The sequence below is a fragment of the Pocillopora verrucosa genome, chromosome 7 (assembly GCF_036669915.1).
Source record: "Pocillopora verrucosa isolate sample1 chromosome 7, ASM3666991v2, whole genome shotgun sequence".
Classification (NCBI taxonomy): domain Eukaryota; kingdom Metazoa; phylum Cnidaria; class Anthozoa; order Scleractinia; family Pocilloporidae; genus Pocillopora; species Pocillopora verrucosa.
This window is the reverse complement of record NC_089318.1, coordinates 21,839,601-21,863,409: the sequence shown is the minus strand read 5'-3', so window position 1 is coordinate 21,863,409 and position 23,809 is coordinate 21,839,601. Positions and strand designations below refer to the sequence as shown.

The 23,809-nt window shown below is 38.4% G+C and overlaps 3 protein-coding genes and 1 pseudogene across 4 annotated transcripts; all 4 read left to right on the top strand.

The window, feature by feature from the left end:
* Nucleotides 1–3,275: 3,275 nt before the first annotated feature.
* LOC136282349 (uncharacterized) lies at nucleotides 3,276–6,062 on the top strand. Its single transcript, XM_066169879.1, has 3 exons — nucleotides 3,276–3,494; nucleotides 3,965–4,587; nucleotides 5,520–6,062. Exons 1-3 carry the CDS (start codon nucleotides 3,481–3,483, stop codon nucleotides 5,816–5,818), a joined length of 936 nt encoding a protein of 311 aa, XP_066025976.1. The 5' UTR covers nucleotides 3,276–3,480; the 3' UTR covers nucleotides 5,819–6,062.
* Nucleotides 6,063–7,969: 1,907 nt separating this feature from the next.
* On the top strand, nucleotides 7,970–9,844 carry LOC131775166 (uncharacterized). The gene is made up of 2 exons (XM_059091256.2): nucleotides 7,970–8,755; nucleotides 8,963–9,844. The coding sequence occupies exons 1-2, from the start codon at nucleotides 8,059–8,061 to the stop codon at nucleotides 9,265–9,267; spliced, it is 1,002 nt and encodes a 333-aa protein (XP_058947239.2). The 5' UTR covers nucleotides 7,970–8,058; the 3' UTR covers nucleotides 9,268–9,844.
* A 140-nt stretch (nucleotides 9,845–9,984) lies between these two features.
* LOC131775169 (BTB/POZ domain-containing protein KCTD21) lies at nucleotides 9,985–19,426 on the top strand. Of its 2 annotated transcripts, none has more exons than XM_066169911.1 (2): nucleotides 9,985–11,186; nucleotides 19,305–19,426. In XM_066169911.1, exons 1-2 carry the CDS (start codon nucleotides 10,508–10,510, stop codon nucleotides 19,331–19,333), a joined length of 708 nt encoding a protein of 235 aa, XP_066026008.1. In that variant the 5' UTR covers nucleotides 9,985–10,507; the 3' UTR covers nucleotides 19,334–19,426. The 2 variants fall into 2 exon arrangements, with proteins under 2 accessions (XP_066026008.1, XP_058947241.2); XM_059091258.2 differs by lacking the exon at nucleotides 19,305–19,426 and adding an exon at nucleotides 15,943–16,606.
* Nucleotides 19,407–21,047, top strand: LOC131775237 (BTB/POZ domain-containing protein KCTD21-like; annotated as a pseudogene).
* Nucleotides 21,048–23,809: the final 2,762 nt, after the last annotated feature.

Below are 23,809 nucleotides of genomic sequence, written 5' to 3'. Positions count from 1 at the left end.
CTGTTTTGTTAAACATGGTTTCATTTTTTTATTATTTTTCTTTTCATAGAAGTTGCTTAAACCGATATTTTTCGACCTCGCATTAAGCACATTGATATCGATATCATAAGTTAGTGACTTCCTGAATCCTTCTCACAGTTATTTATTCATCACTTCACGGGTTTATTTGGAACCAACATAATGACCAGCTCCCAGTTGGTAGAGCACTCTAGCAGTATCGCAGAGGTCATGGGTTTAAATCCTGTACTGAATTTTTGTCAGGCTTTAGTTTCACTTAGTTTCAGGTTTTAATGATTTTTTTTTGCCGTTTTACTTAACGAGTATGACAATTACACAAACGCACAAGATTTCAACGCGTTTTTTTATTTTTTTTAATTGCAACAATGATGGAGAAGAGGTCGAACCTCACCGCTGAATTGAAAAAGCTGAACTGAATTTTAGATTCTTTAAACGTCTTAAAAACAATTTAAACAACTTGAACCAGAACGTATTCTCGACGTGTATGATTTCTATGGAACTAATTTCAGTAACTGTTTTGTTTGTTTGTTTGTTTGTCTGTTTTTCTGTTTTTCGTTTCTCTACATCTTATCACTGGCTGATGAACGGTTAGAATTGAAAAAAGGTACTGAAAACAACACACAATATAGATGCAAACAGAAAATCTAAATGCTAACAAGTGCAGGTTATAACTCATTGACCGCGAGGGCTCTCAGAAGGCACCTTTTTAACAAGAAAAAATTAAGTTTGGAAACACGCAGCGAAAACTGAGATTTCGAAATCATGATTTCTTCCGGTGATTCCGCTACTACCGCAATTTCCGGTCGTTTACCCGCGGGTAATCTGATGATTTTGCATTAAACGCGCGCCACTGCGGGTCATAGGGAGGTGCGGGTTATGTGACAATTTTAAAATCCAGTGGTAGTTGAATTGAAAAAAAATATCACCAACATGCGTTTCCACCTCTCAAGTAAATTTTATTGTGTTAATAGTGCCGCAAAGCGGCACGAAAACATGATGCCGACTCGAGTTTATTTCACGCATAATTAGTTGCGCGACGAACAAATTATTATCAGCACGCGTGAAAACAAAACCTTGATGGTGACAAAAATTATCCATAGATATCCGGCGCATCAGTCAAAAATTTCTATTTAACACTAGCTTGAGCTAAAGAGAATTTTCCCGTTTTAAGGGACTTGTTAAGCCCAATAGAACCGGAGATATCGATTTTTTCAGAAATCGCCGACAGTACTTTATAATTCAATTTTAATACTCTCCCAGCTTTTTTTCAACAAATCAACATAGCGCTGAACGATCGCTCGCACAAAATGTGGCCACAAATTCGCATTCTGTCAAGTATGAAACGTTGAGATTTGGGCATGGGCCGCTAGTGTTTTTGCTGTATAATCTTATCAATAAAGTACATGCTAATATTGACACAGAATTGTGCACGCGTCTGAATTTCTTTGACCTTTAAACTCGACAAAGACGCTTTCAAGTTTTCGAAAGTTGGATCAGACAACTTTTAAAAGACTGAAATGTATCACCTTTATGTCACGTTTTCGCCACCAAAAAGTTGAATAACAACGTGCGGGTTATCCACCAGAGCGGGTAATCTGTTGACTTTTTTTTTCGCCGTATGCAATAATCGGCTGGTGCGGGTAATCGGCCGTGCGGGTAAACGACCGGAAATTACGGTAATTCCCGCGTCAAGAATAAACCGCGCCTGTTTAGCTCATGTAGCTCATGCTGTGGCCGGGGAACGCCGGAGTAACCTGCGGGAGGAAGTCAGAGGTTCAAGCCTCAAACCGGACCAACACTTAGGGTCTTAAAATAACCAAGGAGAATGTGCTGCCTTTGCTTTGACATCGGCAAATGGGGTTGGACATTCTAGTCTTCTCAGATAAGGACGTAACCCGTAGGCTCCGTCTCCTGTCTCTTCTCTGTACTGGTTAGCAAGGGACGTTAAAGAACCCACACACTCCTCGCATAGAGTAGGAAATAACGTTCCCGGTGTTGTGGTCTTGCCTTGTCCCTGTTTACCCATGCAGGCCCCCATTTAAACCAGCGCTGAGCTGTACTGAGTCTGTCTAAATATCGCAAACTCATATACATACACACAAAGGATTCGCTTGAAAACACCACCGTTCAAAGCCGGCATTGTTTCCTTACTTTAAAAAAGCCTCGGGGACCTTATCCATAAGGGGTCTTTCATTTACCAAAACAACTGAAACCTAACCTAATGAATTATGCGTAACGGGATGCTAGGTCTGGTGGACCACGCTAGCTCGATTCGTTCAGTGAACGTTTTCGTGGTAGATTTCTAGTCTTACAGTTTATTTACGGTTTTACGGTTTTTACGGCTTTATGGTCATTGTTACGGATAAAAGGATTAGAAGATGTTTCCCAAGGTTGAAAGGACACAGAAGCAAGTTTTCTGTTGATTTCATAATCATTTGTTTCCTGTGATTTCTGCTTTGATAGTTACAGCACTCGGCCAATTGTAATTCCAGGTTTTGCCTTTCTGTTTTCCTAGTTTTCGTTATCTCATCTCGCCTCGTCTCGCCTCAATAGATTAATGTGATTATGCGAATGCATTTGGATGGAAATATACGAGTGTTACGACTCTCTGAATAAACAAGTTGCTGTTTTATGTGTAATCTTTGTTCACCTTTGCAAAGAGCCGCAGCAATCACAGCGAAGGCAGTTCTGCGACCACACTTATCCTCCAGACACGCTGAGTGGCTACCAAAGTTATTGCCAAAATTCAGTAATATCACACATAACAATTGGTTCATATGTCAGCGTGCGTTCATCGAGATATGAAGCACTTGGGAAGTTTGGAGAGCACGAAAGATGCGTAAGAGTTGCTCGAGGCGTAGCCGAGAGCAACTCTAGCTTCTTGAGTGCTCTCCAAAATTCTCAAGTGCTTCATATCTCGATGTACGCACAGCTGACGTATGAGCCAATTGTTTTAAAACATTTTCAACCCGAGGGAAAATTTTTTTCTCGAGGGAAAACTTTTGGTTGACAAAGGCCACGTTTAATGTCTATGGCTAAGTTACTCAAAAACTTTGCGCAATCTGTTTAGAGCAGATTTAAACATTTCAGATGGAGACTCTGTCTGTAAGAACAGATTGAAATGTATCCGGCGGAAATCACGTACCGATTTGTTCAGACACGTGTGCGTCAAAGGGAAAAAACTAATGCCAGCAGCCTATCAAACTACAAATTCAAATAATAACCTACGAGCAGATACAGTCTAAATTGATTGCCAGTCATTGTTATGAGATTTCAACCAACCGAACAGTCACGTACTTGCTTTCAAATTGCCGGTTTGTATAAACAACCTTGATGACCTTGTTTGATCATGACGCAAAGAGCCAGTAACCCGTAAGTTTTCTCACAAGAAATACTCGCAACCATACTGAATACAGTTTTAACTTCACGGCGAAATTGAAAAGGGAAGTTTCCTGTTGACAAATGAAAGACAAACAGTAAGATTAATGGATTGTCCTTTTAATTTGATAATGTTTCGAGCCCATATTCTAGAGTGTCAAGAATTTTTTTTGTACTCACGGTACTAATACTGTTGGGTTGATCAGGTACTCTCTGTCCACTTCGAGAATATATGCACTCTCAGTAGCCGCCAAAATTTTTGCGGTAGAATGATAAATTGGGGTCTTTAAATCGCAATTCGTTTATAAAGCTTTCTTTCTATGTTTTTCGTGTTTGTCGATCGAGATAGAGCTATTGGAGCTTAAAAAACGGAAATATGCTAAACAAGACTAGATTTTGAAAACTATCGACATCCAAGTCTTATATTATAAACAAGCTTGGGAGTTAACGTAACTCATCGATTCTTAATAGCGATATGAATTGCGGCGTGAAAATGAGACCTGAAGCGAGTTAAAAGAACAACGACTCTTATGAATTGTAGATAAATAGGCTCACTTTCATCTTTAAGGTGCGAAACCACTGGAAGTACTCAGTTCTCTGACGACGAACGTAGACTACACCTGCTGAGTAAACCCAACATTATGGCAAACCAGAAACAGCTTCCTCCTTTTTTCCCTACCGTAAAGCTCAACGTCGGTGGCCAACAGTTCACAACAAGCCTCCGAACGCTTAAAAAAGATCCAAACTCAATGTTGGCAGCCATGTTCTCTGGAAAATTTGAAATGAGACCCTCTGAGGACGGCGCGTTCTTTATCGACCGAGATGGAACTCACTTCCAGGTTATACTCAATTATCTTCGCATTGGAAAACTGACTTTGCCGGCGAATGCAGTCAATCTCGGAGAGCTTGAGGCAGAAGCAAACTTTTATCAAATTCAGGGCTTAATGGATGAATTGAAATCCAAAGTATCATTCCAAGAGTCGGAAATTGTTAGAGGAGAAGATCATCGTAAATTACTGAAACGCTGGCTTCCTGATCAAGGAGCTGAATGGCATCTTCTATTCCGAGCTTCGCGAGATGGCTTCACAGCTCAAGCCTTTCATTCAAAATGTGACAGCAAAGGACCTACGGTTACCATTGTTAAGAGTGGAGATAACATATTTGGAGGCTTTACGGAGATTTCGTGGACAAGTAAGTTCACAGAGAAGGTTTTGTATAAGTAAGGGACAACTTCATCTTCAGCTTAGTGTCGATAAACCAAAGCCAACGGAACATGATGTTTTCAACGGGAATTTTGAACCGTTAGCCGTAAAACTGCCAAAAAATTTAGCCGTTTGGTGTAAAATTGACAAATTGTAACCGTTAGTTGTATAAAAAAAAAGTTAAACAAAATTTTTTTTTCCGGTGAACACAATGGAAATAGGTTAATTCTTAGCTGTAAATTGTCCAAAATGTAAACCGTTAACGGTAAAAGCCATCACCCCACTGAGACCCTCAAACATGCACATGCAGGCAGCTTACTTCAAGCGTTGAGAAACGTGTCAAAACCTCTAACAGTGGAAATTTTTTTGTTATTCAATAGTCAAACGGAGTTTTGAAGTGTAAAGCATCAAAAATGAAATCATGCAGTTGATCAGTTTTAATATTTTTTCTTCGGCTTTCGGATTAAAAAAAAACCCAAGAGGGTGAGTAAAAACTAATCTTGTAGATCAGGTTGAGCTTTTAGTCAGAAGTGTTTTCAGAATTTTCAAGGAAGGTCTTGTCCGACAACAAGTGCAGAATTTGAGGGCAAGCCTAGGTGTTTTATTTACAAGAATTTCACTTATGCATAACCTTTACACTCTAACATCAGTATGCATATTCTCCATACTGTTCTCTGAACATTTCCTAAGGTACTGACAGGGAGAATTTGTCAAACAATCAAGAGCTTATTTAGTTGGTGATCATTTCCTTTATTCTCATGACCATAATGTTTGATTCAGGGGTGATACTGTGGGGAGAAATTAGATGCGAGTCTTTCTTAGGGGGTCAAAGGGTTAAAAATAGGGAGATACTACCTCATGTAAGACCATATCTTGGTATGCCCTTAAAAATGTCAAACTATTTTCATTCCTTTCCTACAGGTCAATGTCGCTGGGTGCCTTGTCGTGAGTCATTTCTGTTCAGCTTGGTAAATCCACACGGTTTGGGACCAATCAAAATTGCTGAAATCAAGAGCAGAGAAAACGCCATTTTCTGCAACAACAACTGTGGACCAACATTCGGTGGCTGGTACAACCTTCAAATATCAAGAAATGCGAACGAGACCAATTCTAATTACAGTAACCTCTCTCGCTCATTCAATTTTCTTTCTGACACTGACTTGTCTTTAACGGGAAGCAAATATTTTTCTGTCACGGACTACGAGGTTTTTGGAACTTGAAACTTTCAAACTTTAGGATCGAACATGGCTTATATAGACATCTTCTCAGTCTAATGGCTTTTAGCTCTAGTTGTCTGGTCACTTAAAGGCAGAGAATCCTCGGTTCTTTTTATTAAATCATTCATGAAAAAATATGCCTTAAACGGCTACACGTATAACGATTAAAAACTTTGGGAGCGATGCACGTGTTTGAAAAAGTGCTGCCTTTTTTTTTACAAATGTGTAAAAAATGTAATAAGTCTAAAAATCTGAACTAAAGTCTAAAAGCGGAACTCGCTTTTTTTTTTCCCCGCACGCCTCAGGGGCACAACGCCTTGCCCCGGCCAGGACTAGAACCCGGGTAGTCCGACTCCCGACTCGGAGCCCAGTGCATTGACCACTGGACTACTGGACAAAGCCGTGGCGTTGGCGTGCCCGCGGTACAGTTGACCACGTATGTTAAAAGTAGCACCTTGTACGGTCGTACGGTCGTACGGTCGTACGGTCGTACGGTCGTACGGTCGTACAGTCGTACGGTCGTACGGTCGTACGGTCGCACATCCAAATTTTTTCGGCTTGAAAGGTTACTACTATTTTGTATAATTATGGGGCTTCGAACTTCAAGTTAGTTATAGACCTTGCCAAACAAGCGAGCCCGAGACAAATAAAATCATGAGTCTCTCACGATGAATAAAATCCAAAGTCTACCAATAAATATCGGAAACTCTTGCTATCCCACCTATGCATTGTTATTCCAGTTATTCAACCGAGAAAAATTATAACATGCACCAAGAGAACATAAGTTTTTTTTTAGGGGCTTTTCCGTCGACAGGAGTCCGATTTGTCAATCACGAGTATGATTACAGACAGAATTGGACGACACGAAGTCCTCTGAAACAAAAAAACAAACATTTAGGACAAAAATTCCCTTTGGGAACAATGTCTGAAGCAAAAAATGTGGAAATTTCCTAGTTTTCTTTCCAGGGTAAGTGGTTATCGCTATGGTTATTGTGATCAATTCTGTGATTGGTAGATTTAGCTGAGTGGACTGAGTATGATTGGCTGCTTCAACTGTCCGATTACAGGTGTCCAATTACAGCCAACTGTCCGATTACACTGTCCGATTATAACTGTACATGAATGAAGGGGTAGGCAACAACTAGCAGTAACAAAAAGGACTTTCTTGTGACAATTTATCAAACAGCAGTCCTTTTGGCGATATTATCCACAACAATTTTATCAAAGTATTTCAAGCAAAGAGTTATCTTAATGCCTCTCAAATGTTTACTCCAAGTTTCTGGAGGAATGGATAACCGTAAATGCCTCCGAAAATACTACGTTAACTTTATTAAAACCTTAAGATTTTAGCTTCCAAACGATACTGATCTAAATGAGTGGGATAGCTCTCAAAGCTTATCTCAGTTTTTATAGTATGGACAACATAATCATCCAACCTGGAATGCAAATTTTTGAAGCTCACCCACAGAGTGAAATAAAGCTATCCAAAGCTATAGTCTAAGCTAGAGCCTGCCAGAAAATTTTGAGGTGTTTAATTTCCTTCTATCGAATACTATTAATTTGATTTATTTAATTAAATCTACTTGATTAATTTTCAACTTGATTATTAATTTTCAATTATTATTTCAATCCAATTATTTGTCTTCCTCTTCTTTTGTTAACGTTTTTGTTGTACAGTGGGAATTCGAAGCTAGCTAAAAATACCAGATATGTCTGTTGATAATAGTATTCGAGGAAGTTTGCCTACTGGATGATTTTCAATCGCAGTGCATCTCTCGATCTTCTTCCAATAGAAATTCAAGCTTTCAGGCTTGTCATTTGAAACCTTTGTTCCTCGATTTTGGTTCAGTCTTGCTTCTGTGATGTTGGCTCCAACTGAAAATCTGTTATCCATGTGTTGACTTCACATAAACTTCAACTTTGTAGCATAAATAAATAAGTAGACAAATAAGTTTTCATCAGAAAGCTACTTTAAACCATCTGTAAGACAGACATCCGTCCAAGAGGGAAATTGGTTAGTGGCGAGAGCCAAGTAAAACTCCGTTTTGGAGGGAGATCACAGTTTAGTCACTGTCTTGTAACGGGAGCCTCGACTGAAAATATAACGTCACGCTGCTATAAAGATTGCGTTATTCTTAACTTTTCATTTTGCGACATTACCATATTGTAATTTTTTGTCTGCAGTTTCGCTTTCATTACCGCGTGCAGCACAGGAACAACTTGAGTTCTTTCTTTGTTGGAACATGACTGAAAGTAACCTTAAAGAAGGCAGTAACTCAAACAATCAAGTTTTTAAAGACGCTGAAAATCAAATCAAAGAGGTCTGTGAAGTACTGCAAAGAGAAGCAACAAGACTTCGTCAGGAGCAAGAAGCAATCGACGCCATGTCGAAGAAAATAGATCATGTCCACCTTACTTCGACAATAAACCTCAATATTGGCGGCCGCCGTTTCACGACAAGTCTTCAAACCTTGACAAAGGATCCAGACTCCATGTTAGCTGCTATGTTCTCCGGGAAGTTTGAGGTGAAACCATCAGAAGACGGAGCTTTCTTTATCGACCGAGATGGAAAACACTTCCGGTTTATACTAAACTATCTCCGGGATGGAGAGCTGATTGTACCAGAAGGCGCCACATTTCTTAAGGAACTCGAAGCTGAAGCTAAGTTCTACCAGATTAAAGGGTTATTGCAGGAGCTTGAGGATAAAATACAAGAGTGTTTTGAAAAATCAGTGATACTGATAAATGAAGAGCACCGGAGCACGCTTAAAGCTTGGTTGCCTCCACTAGACGGCAAATGGAAGCTTCTGTTCAGAGCTTCTCAGGATGGTTTCACAGCTCAAGCCTTTCACGGCAGATGTGACAACAAAGGACCCACGGTTACCATTGTCAAAAGCGGAAACAACATTTTTGGAGGCTTCACGGAAAATTCATGGCACAGTAAGTATATAGATTAATTCAACACTTGGCATGGTAGCGTGAGTGGCTGTGTAGGGAGGAGGGGGAGGGAAGAGGGAAGTAGTTGAGATCATCGCCGTTTAAAGTTTCCTTTCTAATATGATGAAAAGCTGCTTTAAAAATGTTAAAATTGGAATTTATTCCAAAATTTTCATCAATTATATTTTTGATTTTTCTTTTCTGAAATAGGTCAGGGTATTTTCGTGCATTGCTTACAGTCATTCGTATTCAGCATGGTGAATCCGCAAGGAATGGCTCCGAGTAAAATGCCTCTTGTAAAATATCAGCAAAATGCCATTTACTGTCAAAGCGACTATGGACCATCATTTGGAGGAGGGCATGACTTACATATATCAACTAACGCAAACTCAAGTGGTTCGAGTTACAGTAATCTCGGCCACACGTATCAGCTTCCGACCGGACAGCAGAACACATTCTTCACGGGAGCTCGAAATTTTAATGTGACGGACTACGAAGTCTTTGGAATCTGCTAATGACAGCCGTCACAGACATTTCGGAAACCAGCTAGTTAAACTTCACAATAATTTGAACGACCTTCACGGTTATAACTTTTTTTGAAAGGTTAACTTTTATTTTCATTTTTTTCATCAAAAAGCATTATTTACATCTGTCCGAAGCTAAAGAAAAGGACAACAAGATTCCCGTAGAAAACCATACTACACTATCAGACTACGTCTATGCGGAAATCTTTTCAAGCAAAGTTCCACACTTCGTTACACATACTGCTATTAGATAAAGAAAAGCAATGACAAAACAGTAGATTTCCTTTTTATTTGGGATTACAGCCTTGTTTTACTGAATAGTATTGGGTTATACGGAAAGCTTTCCAGTTGTTTGGCTGACGGAAAAGAAGCCGTCACAAGCACTGATGCAAAATCTGTTCAACACTGTTATTTATGGTGGATAGCGGGAGCCATTCAATATAATTAATTCCTCAGATAATAAGTGTGTAGAAAAGCCGTAAACGATCCAATTATTCATAAACTTTTTTCATTTGTGCACTCGTTTCACCGGTGGAAAAGAGCCGGATGAAATGAAAAAAACAAAACTCGGATTTGGTTGGCCGTTCTTTATGAAGCTTAATAAATATACTGTTGACTTGTCGGTGGTGTATTCATGCGAATCGCCAGACTTTCGATTACGATTCTTGCTGTAAGAATAAAACTTTAAATTTATGAAGCTGTTTATATCATCGGACGAATGCTGCCTACCGCACTGATTGGGATTCAGATGGCAGACATAAGGTATAATTGGTGATACTAACCTAAATATGACCGCTGTTTGACGTTCCGATGTTTTCTCAAACTTAATAATCTAGAAAATATTCGCTAAGGTCGTGTGAGGGGACAAAATAGCATAATGTGAATCAACATTCTTGCGTTCATTGTTTTCGTGCGGATAAGTAGCTATATAGGTGACGGGCGCAGTTCTCTAATAAATAACACCTATAAATTAACTAAGGCATACTCTGAAAGTGTTCTTTCACTGAGCTCTGAGCTCTTTTAAATCTTGAGATGACAACGCTGGCTGAAACCGTGTTATTGAATTAATTAAAATGTTTCAAACGTGTCACGCTATCGCAAGTCACGCATCTATTGTCTTGTTGACGAACGACCACGCATTTATTCTTGGTTTGAACCTGACTTACTACTTTGAGACAGCATTTCAACATTTGTTAGTTCTCGGGAAAAAGGTAGGGTTAAAAAAATTCTTATGGAAAGTAATTCAACAGGCAACCAAGTTCTTGAAGACACTGAAAATAAAGTCAGAGAAGCCTGCGAGGTATTACAACGAGAAGGAACAAGGCTTCGCCACGAGCAGAAAGCTATCGACGCTATGTCGCAAAAAATGGAGCACGTTCATCTCTCCTCAATTGTAAACCTCAATGTTGGCGGCCGCCGTTTTACAACAAGTCTTCAAACGCTGACAAAAGATCCCGACTCCATGTTAGCTGCGATGTTCTCCGGGAGGTTCGAGGTGAAACCATTAGAAGACGGAGCTTTCTTTATCGACCGAGATGGCAAACACTTCCGGTTTATACTCAACTATCTCCGCACTGGGAAATTAACTTTGCCAAAAGGAGCAACATTTCTAGACGAACTTGCGGAAGAAGCTGAGTTTTACCAGATCCAAGGGATTCTAGATGAGTTAGCATCTAAAGTCCCGGAATATTTTGAAGAATCAGTGATTCTGACGAATGAAGAACACCGAAGCGTGTTAACTGGTTGGTTGTCTTCACAAGAAGGCAAATGGAAGCTTCTATTCCGAGGTTCCCGAGATGGCTTCCAATCTCAAACGTTTCACTCCAAATGTGACAACAAAGGGCCTACTGTCACCATCATGAAGAGTGGTAATTATATTTTTGGAGGATTCACTGAAAAATCGTGGGACAGTGAGTATGTTAGTTGTCAAAGGGTTATTAGATAATTTATTTTTGATCGCATTCAGCGGCATCTAAAATACATTTTGAATTGAAGGATATTTCAAACTAGGCAACATTACAAAGCACAACGAGACAACGAGACGTAAAAAAGAGAGAAAAAGCTGGCTTAGGAGCTTTGACATAGCAAAATATCAGAAGTTAAGGAAATTAGAATGAAATATTAATAGATTTAGTGTAACAAATTTCTTCAAACTTTTCCAAATATTGACAAGCATTGCAAATGATAAACAAGATGAACGATAAGTGTCGACAAGTGCCCATCAAGTATGGGCTCCTGGTGTCAAGAACTCGGTGTGCTATGCCTACCTAAGGTTGACGCGTTGTTTTGATGTTTTAGTTACGATAATGGGAAACAAGTTACAACATATTACCCTTGCGAACTGAATTCCCAGTTTTCTGGGAATTCCTAGGAATTCCTAGGAATTCTCAAAAGTTCCCAATTATGCAAATGACCCTTGCAAACTGAATTCCCAGTTTTCTGGGAATTTCTGGGAATTCCTAGAAATTCCTAGGAATTCCTAGGAATTCTCAAAAATTCCCAACTATGCAAATTAGCTCTGATTTAAAAAGCTTGGAATTACTGGGAATTTCTGGGAAAGGAAGACTCCAGTTTTGTAAGGACTTGGAATCCCTAGGAATTCCTAGGAATTATCAGCTTTACAAACTACCTATAATTTAAGAAGTGTGGAACTCTTGGGAATTTCTGGGAATTGAATTTGAGGCAATTTTAATACCCTGAGGTCCACATAAATTCTAAGAAATTCTCAATACCTTGAATGTGAAGGTTTTAAGAAAAAGAGTAATTTCAGAGGCTTAAAACTTTGGCTCAATAAAAGGTATGCTATACAAAACTTACCAAGAGATATACATACATGTACATGTTTATAACTTAAAGATCATGAAATTTATTACTCAAACTAAGTTTTAGTAAATCTTTACATTAATATGGATTTTCTCATGAACCAGCTGTCAGTTATGTTAAATGGAAATTGCCAACTTCCACAATAATTAACAATAATTACATTGTTATCTTACTTCCCTAACCTACATTACTAGTTGCCTTTGTTAGAAAACCTTGGACCAGTCAAGCTCAGTTGCCTCCAACGCTGTCAGAGACTTTTTGTTGACAATACTTTTAGTAGAAATTTCATGCCTTAGACAAACAAATTCAACACCTAATTAATCTTTCTTTTTTCATGATTGTTGTTGCTGCTTTTTTTTTCAGTTTTTTGCTCTATTTTCATGACTAATTGCTGTAATTTGTTTTGCTGTTTTTATTCTTACAAAACATTTTTGTAAGAGTTCCAATACTTGTGGATCATCCACACACTTTGCAAACATTTGGCATGCAGACAAGACAGAGGTAGTCAATGTTCCCTTTGAGGAAAAACACCTTTTATATGACGTCTTCAATTTACTTTATGTGAAACTCTGATCTGAAAATACTTGTCAACAAGACTTGTTAGTAGTGAGAAATACCAACTAAGTTTCCTTTCATAACTTAATTTCTTAAATGTCCCAATCACTGGATCTCCCAAAAAACATTACATCTTTTTATTTTTGGTGCAAATTACAAGTCCTTCTTTATATAAAAATGAAAAGTGCTAGTCACACTTCAATAATAACAGCTCTTAAGTTTACTTGTTGTTCTTCTCTGTCTGTCAGCTATCAACAAAATTGTTTTATACTTCGGGCTGTGCATAACTATTTGTGGACCAGAGTTCCAACGCACCTCTGTAATCGCATACAGCTACTTCTGTCACTTGTACAAATGTTTCTCCTTTGTAAGACGCACTCTACTCTGTTGTCAATACTGCTTTAAGTTCAGTGGAAACGACTGACTGAGGAATCGAGATGGCGGTGTTGGAACGTGTTGCTGAACGCTTTCTACGGTCAAGCTTTGTAGATTTAGGTACTGGTACACTGGGATCATCTATGTATCTCTTATACTTCCGAATGTGGTATCCTTCTTTTATAAATATGAGGGTAAAAGACGATTTGTAGTCGCATTCAAAACTGTGATTGGCTTGTGTTATTTCTCACCTTTGCCATTAACACAACTCAAGTGAGTTTCGAGTCTTTGTTTCCTCGACAACTTTCGGCCACAAAACGAGCATTTGTAATACGATCGATTCTTGTCGATTGTTTCTACATAGAGTGAGCTCACATCTTTATTTATATCACCAAGCTATCCATCTTCTAGAAGCAGAGAACCGGTCGGAGAAGTCAGAATAAAGTTGGGCACTTCTCCTAACACTGCAATCGGCAAGCCAGCGGATTCTCTCTGCTAGCCAATGACAAGTCCTAAAAGATCCACGTGATCATGCCCGTGATCGGAAACAAAGAAGACTCCATTTGGCGCTCATCTTTGAATGTACTTTTCATCGGTTGATCGCTTTTCTCAACTGTTTTGCTTAATATAACATTTCTAAAGATAGCTTTTATTGTGGTTCAATGGGAAAACGAGAATAGCGTGAGTGTTGTAAAAGAAAAGAAAGTCGTTGGCGCCGTGGAGTTAAAAGAAGGGACGACAGTTGACATATTGACTGGTACAAACAAGGGTCGAATGGCCGTCTGTAAAGCTACGATTTTGAAAGTTTGTGGTGAGTAAAAATTGCGATATTCGTTACGTGATCAAAATCTTATAAAAGAATAGATGTAGCGGGTTGAATTAAGCTTACATAACGCTCGGTGCAACTGAAACTAGAATAATTCTGAGAATCGAATCGGTCACTTGCATGCCGCAGTTTCTTAAGCTTATTATGCTTTACAATTAAATAAACCTATCAGTAAGGTTTCAAGATTCCTCTAGTCACGTTTGGGAACATTCAAGATTCAAAATAGGAACTGTTATTAAACAAACCTTAGTACATAAAGAAGCCCTCCTTAGTAAAAACAAAATAATGTATTCAGCCCTTTTTTAGTAAAATCCATGAGAGAGATGTACTAACTCCAATATGAAAGTCACTCAATATAACAGAGATTTCTCAATTTGAGAATCCAATGAATGCCCTTTTCCTCATAGCCATCTTAAAAGCCTGGTCTGAGCTTTAAATATACATATTTTAAGATATTATTTTTTTTCAAATTCAGATGTCAAGGAATCCAGATACAAAATGGTCAAGGTTCTTGTTGACAACCTCATTCAAGGCCAACTCATTGTGAGCCCAGGAAAAAAATACAAACAGTACAAACAGCAGCTAAGTTTGCAGTTTAGGATAACTTCATTCTAATTTATTGTTACGGTTACAACAAGATTTTAATCAAAAAATCAATTTTATTTGTCTGTAATTAGCCCCTTCACTCCCAAGAGTGCTTGGTTTTCAAATATAACTTAAGATATTGTATTTTATGGAAAAGAATCAACAGATTTTATTCACAATTTGTGTCAAACCAAATTTAATGATTGATTAGAACTATTTTATATGAATAGCTGTAATTGAGGATTAATCCGTATGAAGTTTTCAAGAAAAGAAAAATAAATCAAATTCCATCCTAATATTACCACACATTGATGTTAATAATTAATCAAAAATATTTTACATGTAAGCCTTAAATTAAGCTTCTAAATAAATTTCATTGAATACTTGAATTTTAGCTGGGTTTTTTTAATTTAAAGTATTTATTTTATATCATTAGCCTCAAATTTTTACTTAAAATTCCCAGTAATTCTGAAACATTCCTAAAAATTCCCAAAAATTCCCAGAAATTCCCAGAAATTCCTAGGAATTTTTTAGATTTACAGCTTTTCAGGGAAAGTCATTGGTTCTCTGAGTTGGAATTCCTAGGAATTTCTGGGAATTTCTGGGAATTTCTAGGAATTTCTAGGTTTTTAGAACCAGAGTTATGGTTGGGAATTCCTAGGAATTCCTAGGAATTCCCAGTCCGAATTTACTGTGAAAATTCACACCTTTATTCCTAGGAATTCCTAGGAATTCCAAAAGCCATTTCGCAAGGGTAGTTTCTTATACTGGAGGTGTTTCTTAGGTTAACGAAGGAGACTCGGTGTTGTCAATATTATCCATATTTTCGAAATATTCTTATTACCTTGGTGGGAAAATGTTAAAAGGGCCATGTTACCCTGTGCGACTGGCGCGATAACACAGCTGGGATGTGTAATGACCCAATGTCTGAATTTAGTGCTTGTTGAACATAATGCCTTGTCTAAACGTTCTTTGTTTTCTGGCCGACGAGACTGAAAACGATTACGTATGTCGAGATATATAAGCTATTCAAGTCATCACTTGTCTCGACAATTCGCAGCAATCAAAAAACCTTGTAGACATGTATGTTTTGCATTTCTTCCCAAAGTTACAACAATGAGATGCCTGAGTAAAACCAATAGCTGGGAAAACCAAAACCTTATTCACACCAAAGCTTAAAAATGTTCAAAGTTGTTTTTCCAAACAAGGTTTGAAATTGTTTGAAACTTCTTAAACTGAAGTTTGTCGGCCTTAAACTCAGCCCATTGAAAATACCAGTTAGTGACTAGCTGAAACTTATGGGAAAACCAGCTTTCTAGTTCACCGTTTCTCATTTTCATTGAGTTAAATCCGGTTTAAATAAAACATATTTAATCATGATGTAGCCACTTTTTTAGCAAATGTATTGATTTCTTATTCCAAAAATTACATTTAGATTATTCATGTTCTCTAATGCAAATAACAATTCTGAAGCATCATCTCTCACTTATAAACATGTACAGGTGCCAGTGGATGGGTAAGATGCTCACAAGCGTTCTTGTTCAGCATGATCAACCCTAGTGGACTAGGTCCAACTAAAATGCCGCTTTTAATTGAGAGTCACGAACATGCTATCTTCTGTAAAGCAGACTACGGACCGACGTTTGGTGCAGGGCATGACTTACATATATCAGGAAATGCAAATATCAATTATGATAGTCACACTATCTCAGGCTGCTCGTATCGGTGTCCCACAGGACAGAATGCTAAAACATTCCTCGCGGGAGAAAAACATTTTACAGTTACAGATTACGAGGTGTTTGGACTTCACAAATAACAAACCAAATATTCCTTCCCATATGAGGGGCTATAAAAAAAAGTAAAATGTCCTGAGAGCTGTAATTTATGTGTTTCATAATCATTACTTTTAGAAAAAGGCCCCTTAGTGTTGTTGCAGGTCAGCTTATCGGCTTCACCATTATTCGATTTCTCATTTCTCGCCAGCTTATAGAGAACCGTCTCGCTCTAATCGTCACAAGGTCAGCAAATTATTCCCCCCCACCCCCCTGCTCCCCTTCAGGAAACACAAGGTCAACTCACACACTGCCTTATCGTTGCTATCTTATTTACTGGAACCAAAGTGGGGTGTTTGAGGCTGATATAGAACTAAATCAGTGGGCCACTCTGATTCGTAACCATCAGATCATAAATTTTATACCTAAATTGCACCAAGACTAAGGTGTCATGGGCGTTCACTATTTCGTTCTTTTGGTTTGGTTATTTTTTTCTTTTTAATTGTTTTGTTTTGTTGGGTTTTTCGAAGATCTAAACCTTCTTAACGGATAACTGTAAAAGAGTGTTACGTTCTTTAAAACACGCATCGAGGATGGCTTAGTTGAGATTTATGTAGCTGTGGCAGAAAACATCGTTTATTTCACTTCATTTCTTTTTCTGACTTGCAACTGTGTATCATTCTAACTCCCTTTTAGTTTGAACATAGCTTTACATACCCATGTCACTTTTTCATTTTAGAACTCAACCATAAACTTAGTCTCAATAACATCAGGCGTTATGTTGGTGGACTGTTTGGGGTGCTGCCTGGAGTTCTGCCTGGAAACTGGAAGAGACTTACATCCATTTGAATCAAAATTTGTCACAAATATAAGAAACATTTTAGTCGTTAGTCATTTAAAATAGTTAAGCACAAGACCTAAAAGCACAATTTCTCAAAAGCCACTCTTCAATCTTAGTTTAAGAATTAATCACCCGCGTGAGATGCATTGATAAGTTTTACAACCTGATTGATCACAGAGGGTCGATTTTGCATGTCTTGGTTTTTTCGGTAATATGTTGGTAAATGCCACAATAGCATTGTAGATCGCAACGCCTTACATTCTTTTTCGTTTGTTTATTGTTCTTGTGCAAAAGTGCTAATTGTAGTAAAATTTTGTGTGCGCTTTCTTTGTGTCATTGCGTAACGTTGCGTAACGTAGCGCGTATTTAACCCTATTGTTCATCGTAGTTTGGGGGCAGTTTTGCAGTGTAGTTTCGTCGAGTGTGGTTTGGTATATTTGTTCTTTTCGCTTCGTGCAGTTTGTTCGCCACTAGGCAGGATCTATAACATCGCAACAAATGTAAGTTTTGTATCATGTAGTTTTCTTCGTTGTTTTCGTTGTAGCTTTCCTTGTGTATTTAGTCTAGTTTATATTGTAATAGTTTTCGTTCGCTGTTTTATTTGCAGTTTTAACAGTACCTAGTCATTTCGTTCCGCGTTAAAAATTGCTAGAATTAGCTAGTATTAGTCGCCAGTGGCAGTTACAAGCATTTCTTGGAGTAAATTTAAGAACATACATATTAATCAGATTGTAGTGATGGGATTGTTTTGGTACAAATAATTATTACAATGTTTTATTTTTTCCTTTTTTTTATTTTTTTTATTAGCCATGTTGTGCCACCTAAGTCCGTCGCTAGTGAAATCGACTCATCTCAAATGCGTGTCGCCTCTTGTTTCTTTCAAACGGAACTCTTCATTGAAATGTGGCACGCGTATTAATTAAACGTAATTAGGCGTAAATAAAGTCCGACAGGAAAGGCAAAAGGAGGTGTCACGCTCTTATCACGCCTTGCTCGATCTTTGCATCCTGTCTGATCCCTTAGTGGTTTTTATGATGAGTGTGAGTGCGGAAGTGAGTAGTCCTCTTCGCAACCGTTCTTTGGTCCCGTCACACAACGTGTTCTTGTCATGCAATGGTTGCCGTTGCGTGACGAAAAAAACAAAGGCAGACAAGACGACGAAAGGATTTGGCTCTTGAAAGGATGAAGAGCCAGAGCGGGATTGATGTAGGGTACATCGGGGCTAGAAAGGTTCAGAAGTAAAAGGTCTTGGGATGAATATTTTTATCAAGTAGCTACCGCTCCCTGTAGAGAAGGAATGTCTTAGTAAGCGTTGTTATGAACACGTACAACTTATATCAGTACCAAAAAGATGAAGACCGGTATAGGTGCATCAACTCATCAAAAAAATTAGCGCGTGAAGCGTGTTTGGAAACCACCCTGAACATAGCCGTGCCCTCAAGGATCGCACCAAGATCTTTTTCCGTTCTTTCTTAATCGAAGTAAATGTTTTCAAACTCCAGATGAAAAATAAATATGCTCACAGACAATGAAATGATCTTTCCCCCGCCTCTATTCTACGCATCAAATCGAAATTCAGAGTAATTATATGATTAAGACGTGAAATGGCCCTTGCCTGATTTAAGATAACTCTGTACCGCCTGATTAATGTCATTTTTTCAGGTGTTGATAGATTTAATTAAAGATTTTGCGCTGCTTTTTGTACAAACAGAAACCTTTTTTTTCTTTTTTTACGAAAATCAGCGCATAGAGAGAAGGTGAAGAGCAACATGGTTTACAATTTTTAAAAAGCCAATCATGAACCCAATTTGGGGAAACTATGATATACTTTGGATTTAGCACTCGGCCTGGCTCAGTCTTGATATCTTTTAAAATGAAACAGCTATTACCTTTACAGGTACGTCTTTGCTTTGAGTGCGAGTAATTTTTCTTCTCGTAAACAAGGAGTGGGGTTATAGTCACAAGTTGCGCCATTGCGAACAGTTTGTACCCGGTCATTTAAAAATCACTAAATTACTTTTAAATAAGCAGGACAGCATTTATCGCGCTTCACGGCAATATTGCTAATATTCTCTATGGGGTTGTGCATGACAATAAGAACTGAGATATCCCGGATGTATGCACACGTGTTTGATTGTGTATTTACGGTCAGATTGAATCGTTGTGTTATCTAGCCGTGTTATTTAATCCACGTATTGATCTCCCGTTACAGGCCTTTCAGGAGTGTTAAGAGAGTTCCTTTCGTTTTCAGGATATCGTTTGTACTCTAAGCAACCATAAGTAAAAAGCCTCTGCGAAGGGGCAGAAACAACAAAAACAAGGTCTGGAAGCTGCAGAAGATCACTACAAAGAAGTTTGCGATATATTTCAGCGAGAAGCAGCTAGACTTCGCCAAGAGCAGGAAGCGATCGATGCCATGTCGAAGAAGTTGGAACATGTTCACTTTTCCTCAACTATACATCTAAATGTCGGGGGTCATCGCTTCACAACGGTCTTCAAACGATTACCAAGGATCCAAATTCGATGCTGGCAGCCATGTTTTCTGGGAAGTTTGAAATGAAACCTTGTGAAGACGGCGCTTTCTTCATCGACCGAGATGGAACTCACTTCCGGTTTATACTTAATTATCTTCGCAATGGTAAGTTGACTTTACCGGAAGGAGCAACATTTCTGAAAGAACTTTCAGATGAAGCTGAGTTCTACCAGATCCAAGGAATTCTGGAAGAGTTGAAGCCTAAAGCACCGAAGAATTTTGAAGAATCAGTGATTCTGACAAATGAAGAGCACCAAAGCAAGCTTATTGGTTGGCTGCCTCAATACAGTCGTTGGCATCAACTGTTCCAAGCATCTCGAGATGGCTTCACAGCTCAAGCTTTTCACGCCAAATGTGATAGCAAAGGACCCACGGTTACAATTGTGAAAAGTGGAAACAATATTTTTGGAGGCTTCACGGAAAACTCATGGAACAGTAAGTAAACACATTTGAAAGGTTGAGTCGGTAGGATAAGATGGTGATAATGGAAAGCTGCTTTAGGACTGTTGAGTATATAAGTTATTCCAAAATTTGTACCAAAAATATTTTTGTCTTTTTCTTCTTTGAAACAGGTCACGCTGACTACTTACACTGTTCACAGTCATTCTTGTTTAGCATAGTGAATCCGCAAGGAGTGGCACCGTGTAAAATGCCTCTTGTAAAAAATCAGCAGTATGCCATTAAGTCTAAGAGCAACTATGGTCCAACATTTGGAGGAGGGCACGACATTTATATATCACCTAACTCAAACACAAGTGGCTCAAGTTACAGTAATCTCGGCAACACGTATCAGCTTCCCACCGGACAGCAGAACACATTCTTCACGGGAGCTCCACATTTCAACGTAACAGACTTCGAAGTCTTTGGAATCTGCTAATGACAGCCGTCACAAACATTTGAGAAGCCAGCAGGTGAAACTCCACAATGATTTGAATGATCTTCTCGCTCATAACTTTTTTAAAAGGTTAACTTTTATTTCCATTTCTACATCGAAATACATTATTTTCTTCAGCCTGCCGCAACTAAAGCGAAGTACAAGATTCCCGTAGAAATCCATATTATACCATCAGACTATTTCTATACGGAAATCTTTTCAAGCAAAGTTCCACACTTCATTATACATACTGTTCTTGGATCAGAGAAAGCAATGGAAAAACAGTAGATTGCCTTTAATTTGACTTCGGCTTTTTTTTAGAATAGTATTGGGTTATACGGAAAGCTTTCCAGTTGTCTGGCTGACGGAAAAGAAGCCGTCGTAAGATACAAAATATTTTCAATACTTTTATTTTGAGTGGATTCCGGGAGCCATTCTACACAATTCGAATTTCTAAGAAAATAAATGTGTAGAAATGCCGTAGACGATTCAGTTATCATAAACTTTTTTCATTTGTGCACTCGTTTCACCGGCGGAAAAGAGCCGGATCAAACAAAACAAACAAATATCAGGATTTGGTAGGTTTTTTTTTTTTACGGAACGTAATAAATATACTGTTGACTTGTCGGTTGTGTATTCATATGGATTGTCATACTTTGGATTACGATTCTTGCTGAAGGAACAAACTTTAAATTCATGAAGCTACTTAACTCATCGGGAAAATGCTGCCTACACTGATTGTGATTCAAATGGCGGACATGAGATATAATTGGTGATACTAACCTAAATATGAACGCTGTTTGACGTCTCTATGTTTTCTCAAACATAATAATCTGGAAAATATTCGTTAAGGTCATGTGAAGGGACAAAATAGCATAATGTGAACATTCTTGCGCTCACAGTTTTGCGCGGATAAGTAGCTATAAGTGACGGGCGCAGTTCTTTGATAAATAACATCTAGAAATCAAGTCAATGAAAACAACTTAGGCATGTTTTGAAAGTGTTCTTTCACTGAGCTCTTCACATTTGTAAATATTAGGATGAGAAGGAAACGTGTCACGCTATCGCAAGTCACGCATCACTTGTTTTACTGACAAACGACCACGATCTTATTCCTGATTTGAACCCCGACTTGCTACTTTAAAACAGTATTTCAACATTTATAAGTTCCCAGAAAAAGCTGGGGTGAAAAAAGTTCTCATGGAAAATAATTTAACAAGTAATCAAGTTCTTGAAGACGCTGAAAATCAAATCAGAGAAGCCTGCGAGATATTTCAACGAGAAGCAACAAGACTCTCTCGTCGATTGTAAACCTCTATGTTGGCGGCCTCCGTTTTACGACAAGTCTTCAAACGCTGACAAAAGATCCAGACTCGATGTTAGCTGCTATGTTCTCCGGGAAGTTCGAGGTGAAACCATCAGAAGACGGAGTTTTCTTTATCGACCGAGATGGGAAACACTTCCGGTTTATACTCGACTATCTCCGCACTAGAAATTAACTTTGCCAAAATGAGCAACATTTCTGGACGAACTTGCGGAAGAAGTTTCACCAGATCCAAGGGATTCAAGACGAGTTAGTATCTAAAGCACCGAAATATTTTGAAGAATCAGTGATTCTGGCGAATGAAGAACACCTAAGCGTGTTAAATGGTTGGTAGTCTCCAGGAGTTCCCGAGATGGCTTCCAAACTCGAACGTTTCACTCAAAATGTGACACCAAAGGGCCTACTTTTTTTTACTACTTGTGAAGAGCGGAAATTACATTTTTGGTGGATTCAAGAACTCGTTTAAGACGATTTTTGAAGGCGTGTTAGGCCTTTAGGCTTGAAGCGTTGTTTTTATGTTTTAGTTACGGTACCGGTAATAGGAAACAAGTTACAACATATCAGTTTTATATACAAGAGATGTCTCTTTAGCGAAGGAGGCCCGACGTTGCTGGCGTAAGTATTATAGCGGCCAGAGTCCCTCCCCCCGGGCCCCTCTCCTAGATCAGACCCCCTCAAAAGCGTGTCAGTTTCAATACCCAAAAAATTATTCAACCACATCATTTGAGGTTTTATCCACATTTTCGAAATATTCTAGTTTTCTTAGTGGAATAATGTTACAAGGGTCATTTTACCCAGTGAGACTGGTGCGTTAACCCAGTTAGAATACGTAATTGTCCAATGTCTGAATTTAGTGCTTATTGAGTATAATGCCTTGTCTAAGATCTTCTAAACATTCTTTAAGTCATTCACATCACCACTTGTCTCGACACTTCGCCAGTTCGCAGCATTTAAAAAATCTTGTAGACATGTATGTTTTACATCTCTTCCCATGGCCAAAGCTGAAATAATGAGACGTCTGAGCAAAACCAATGGCAAGGAAAACTAAAGCCCATTCACACTAGAGCTTAAACATGTTTTAAAGTAGTTTTGTTAAACAAGGTTTGAAATTGTTTTTCTTCATAGAGACTTCTTAAACCGGTGTTTGTCGGCCTTAAACTCAGCACATTGAAAACGCAAGTTAGTAACTACTTGAAACCTATAGGAAAACCAGCTCTCTAGTGAAGCGTTTCTGATTTTCATTGAGTTAAAACCGGTTTAAATATAACATGTTTAATTGTGATACAGCCGCTTTTCCAGCAAATGTATTGATTTATTATTCCAAAAATTATATTTATATTATTCATGTCCTCTAATGCAAATAACAATTTTGAAGCATCGTCTCTGACTCACAAGCAGGTGCCGGTGGATGGGTAAGAAGCTCTCAAGCGTTCTTGTTCAGCATGGTCAACCCTGGTGGACTGGGTCCATCTAACATGCCGCTTTTTTAAGAGTCACGAGTATGCCATCGACTATGATGCTATGCTACTTTTTACGACATAGGAAAAGTATGTCGGACAAAAATATTTACCAAAAAATAAATATTTCTTTGCCAGCTTCAATAATGACAGGGGATTAAATTTAGATAAAACAAAGGATTATGTTGACAGAAATACCGGAGGTCTAGTATATTCGTTACATGAGGTCACACAGCTCGGGTAATATTCACGGTGAAAATTTGCATATTTGAGCGGTCGAACGAAAAAAATCATTTCTAGAAAGCTAAAATATATTTTCACAAAAAAACTACACCACAATTATTAGGACATATTGGGCTACAAAATATGAAAGTAGGAGTGAAAGCAAATTTTGGGTGACTTGCCGCTGTTTGTCTGATGCATGCTGACATTAGCTCTTAATTTGAACATGAGCTAAATTAGAACTTAAATTTAGAACTGGAACGAGCAAAGAGGATGTCACGCAACAATAAGAAATTTCCTTTTTTGGAAATCTGCAAGTCAAATTGATCCTTATAGACATGTGACT

Bases quoted from the DNA above. Each gene is read 5' to 3' on its own strand.
- LOC136282349 (XM_066169879.1), top strand. The intron at 4,588-5,519 runs GTAAGTTCACAG...CCTTTCCTACAG, and splicing joins TACGGAGATTTCGTGGACAA to GTCAATGTCGCTGGGTGCCT.
- LOC131775166 (XM_059091256.2), top strand. From the start codon at position 8,059: ATGACTGAAAGTAACCTTAAAGAAGGCAGTAACTCAAACAATCAAGTT. The intron at 8,756-8,962 runs GTAAGTATATAG...TTTCTGAAATAG, and splicing joins CACGGAAAATTCATGGCACA to GTCAGGGTATTTTCGTGCAT.
- LOC131775169 (XM_059091258.2), top strand. From the start codon at position 10,508: ATGGAAAGTAATTCAACAGGCAACCAAGTTCTTGAAGACACTGAAAAT. The intron at 11,187-15,942 runs GTGAGTATGTTA...AAACATGTACAG, and splicing joins CACTGAAAAATCGTGGGACA to GTGCCAGTGGATGGGTAAGA.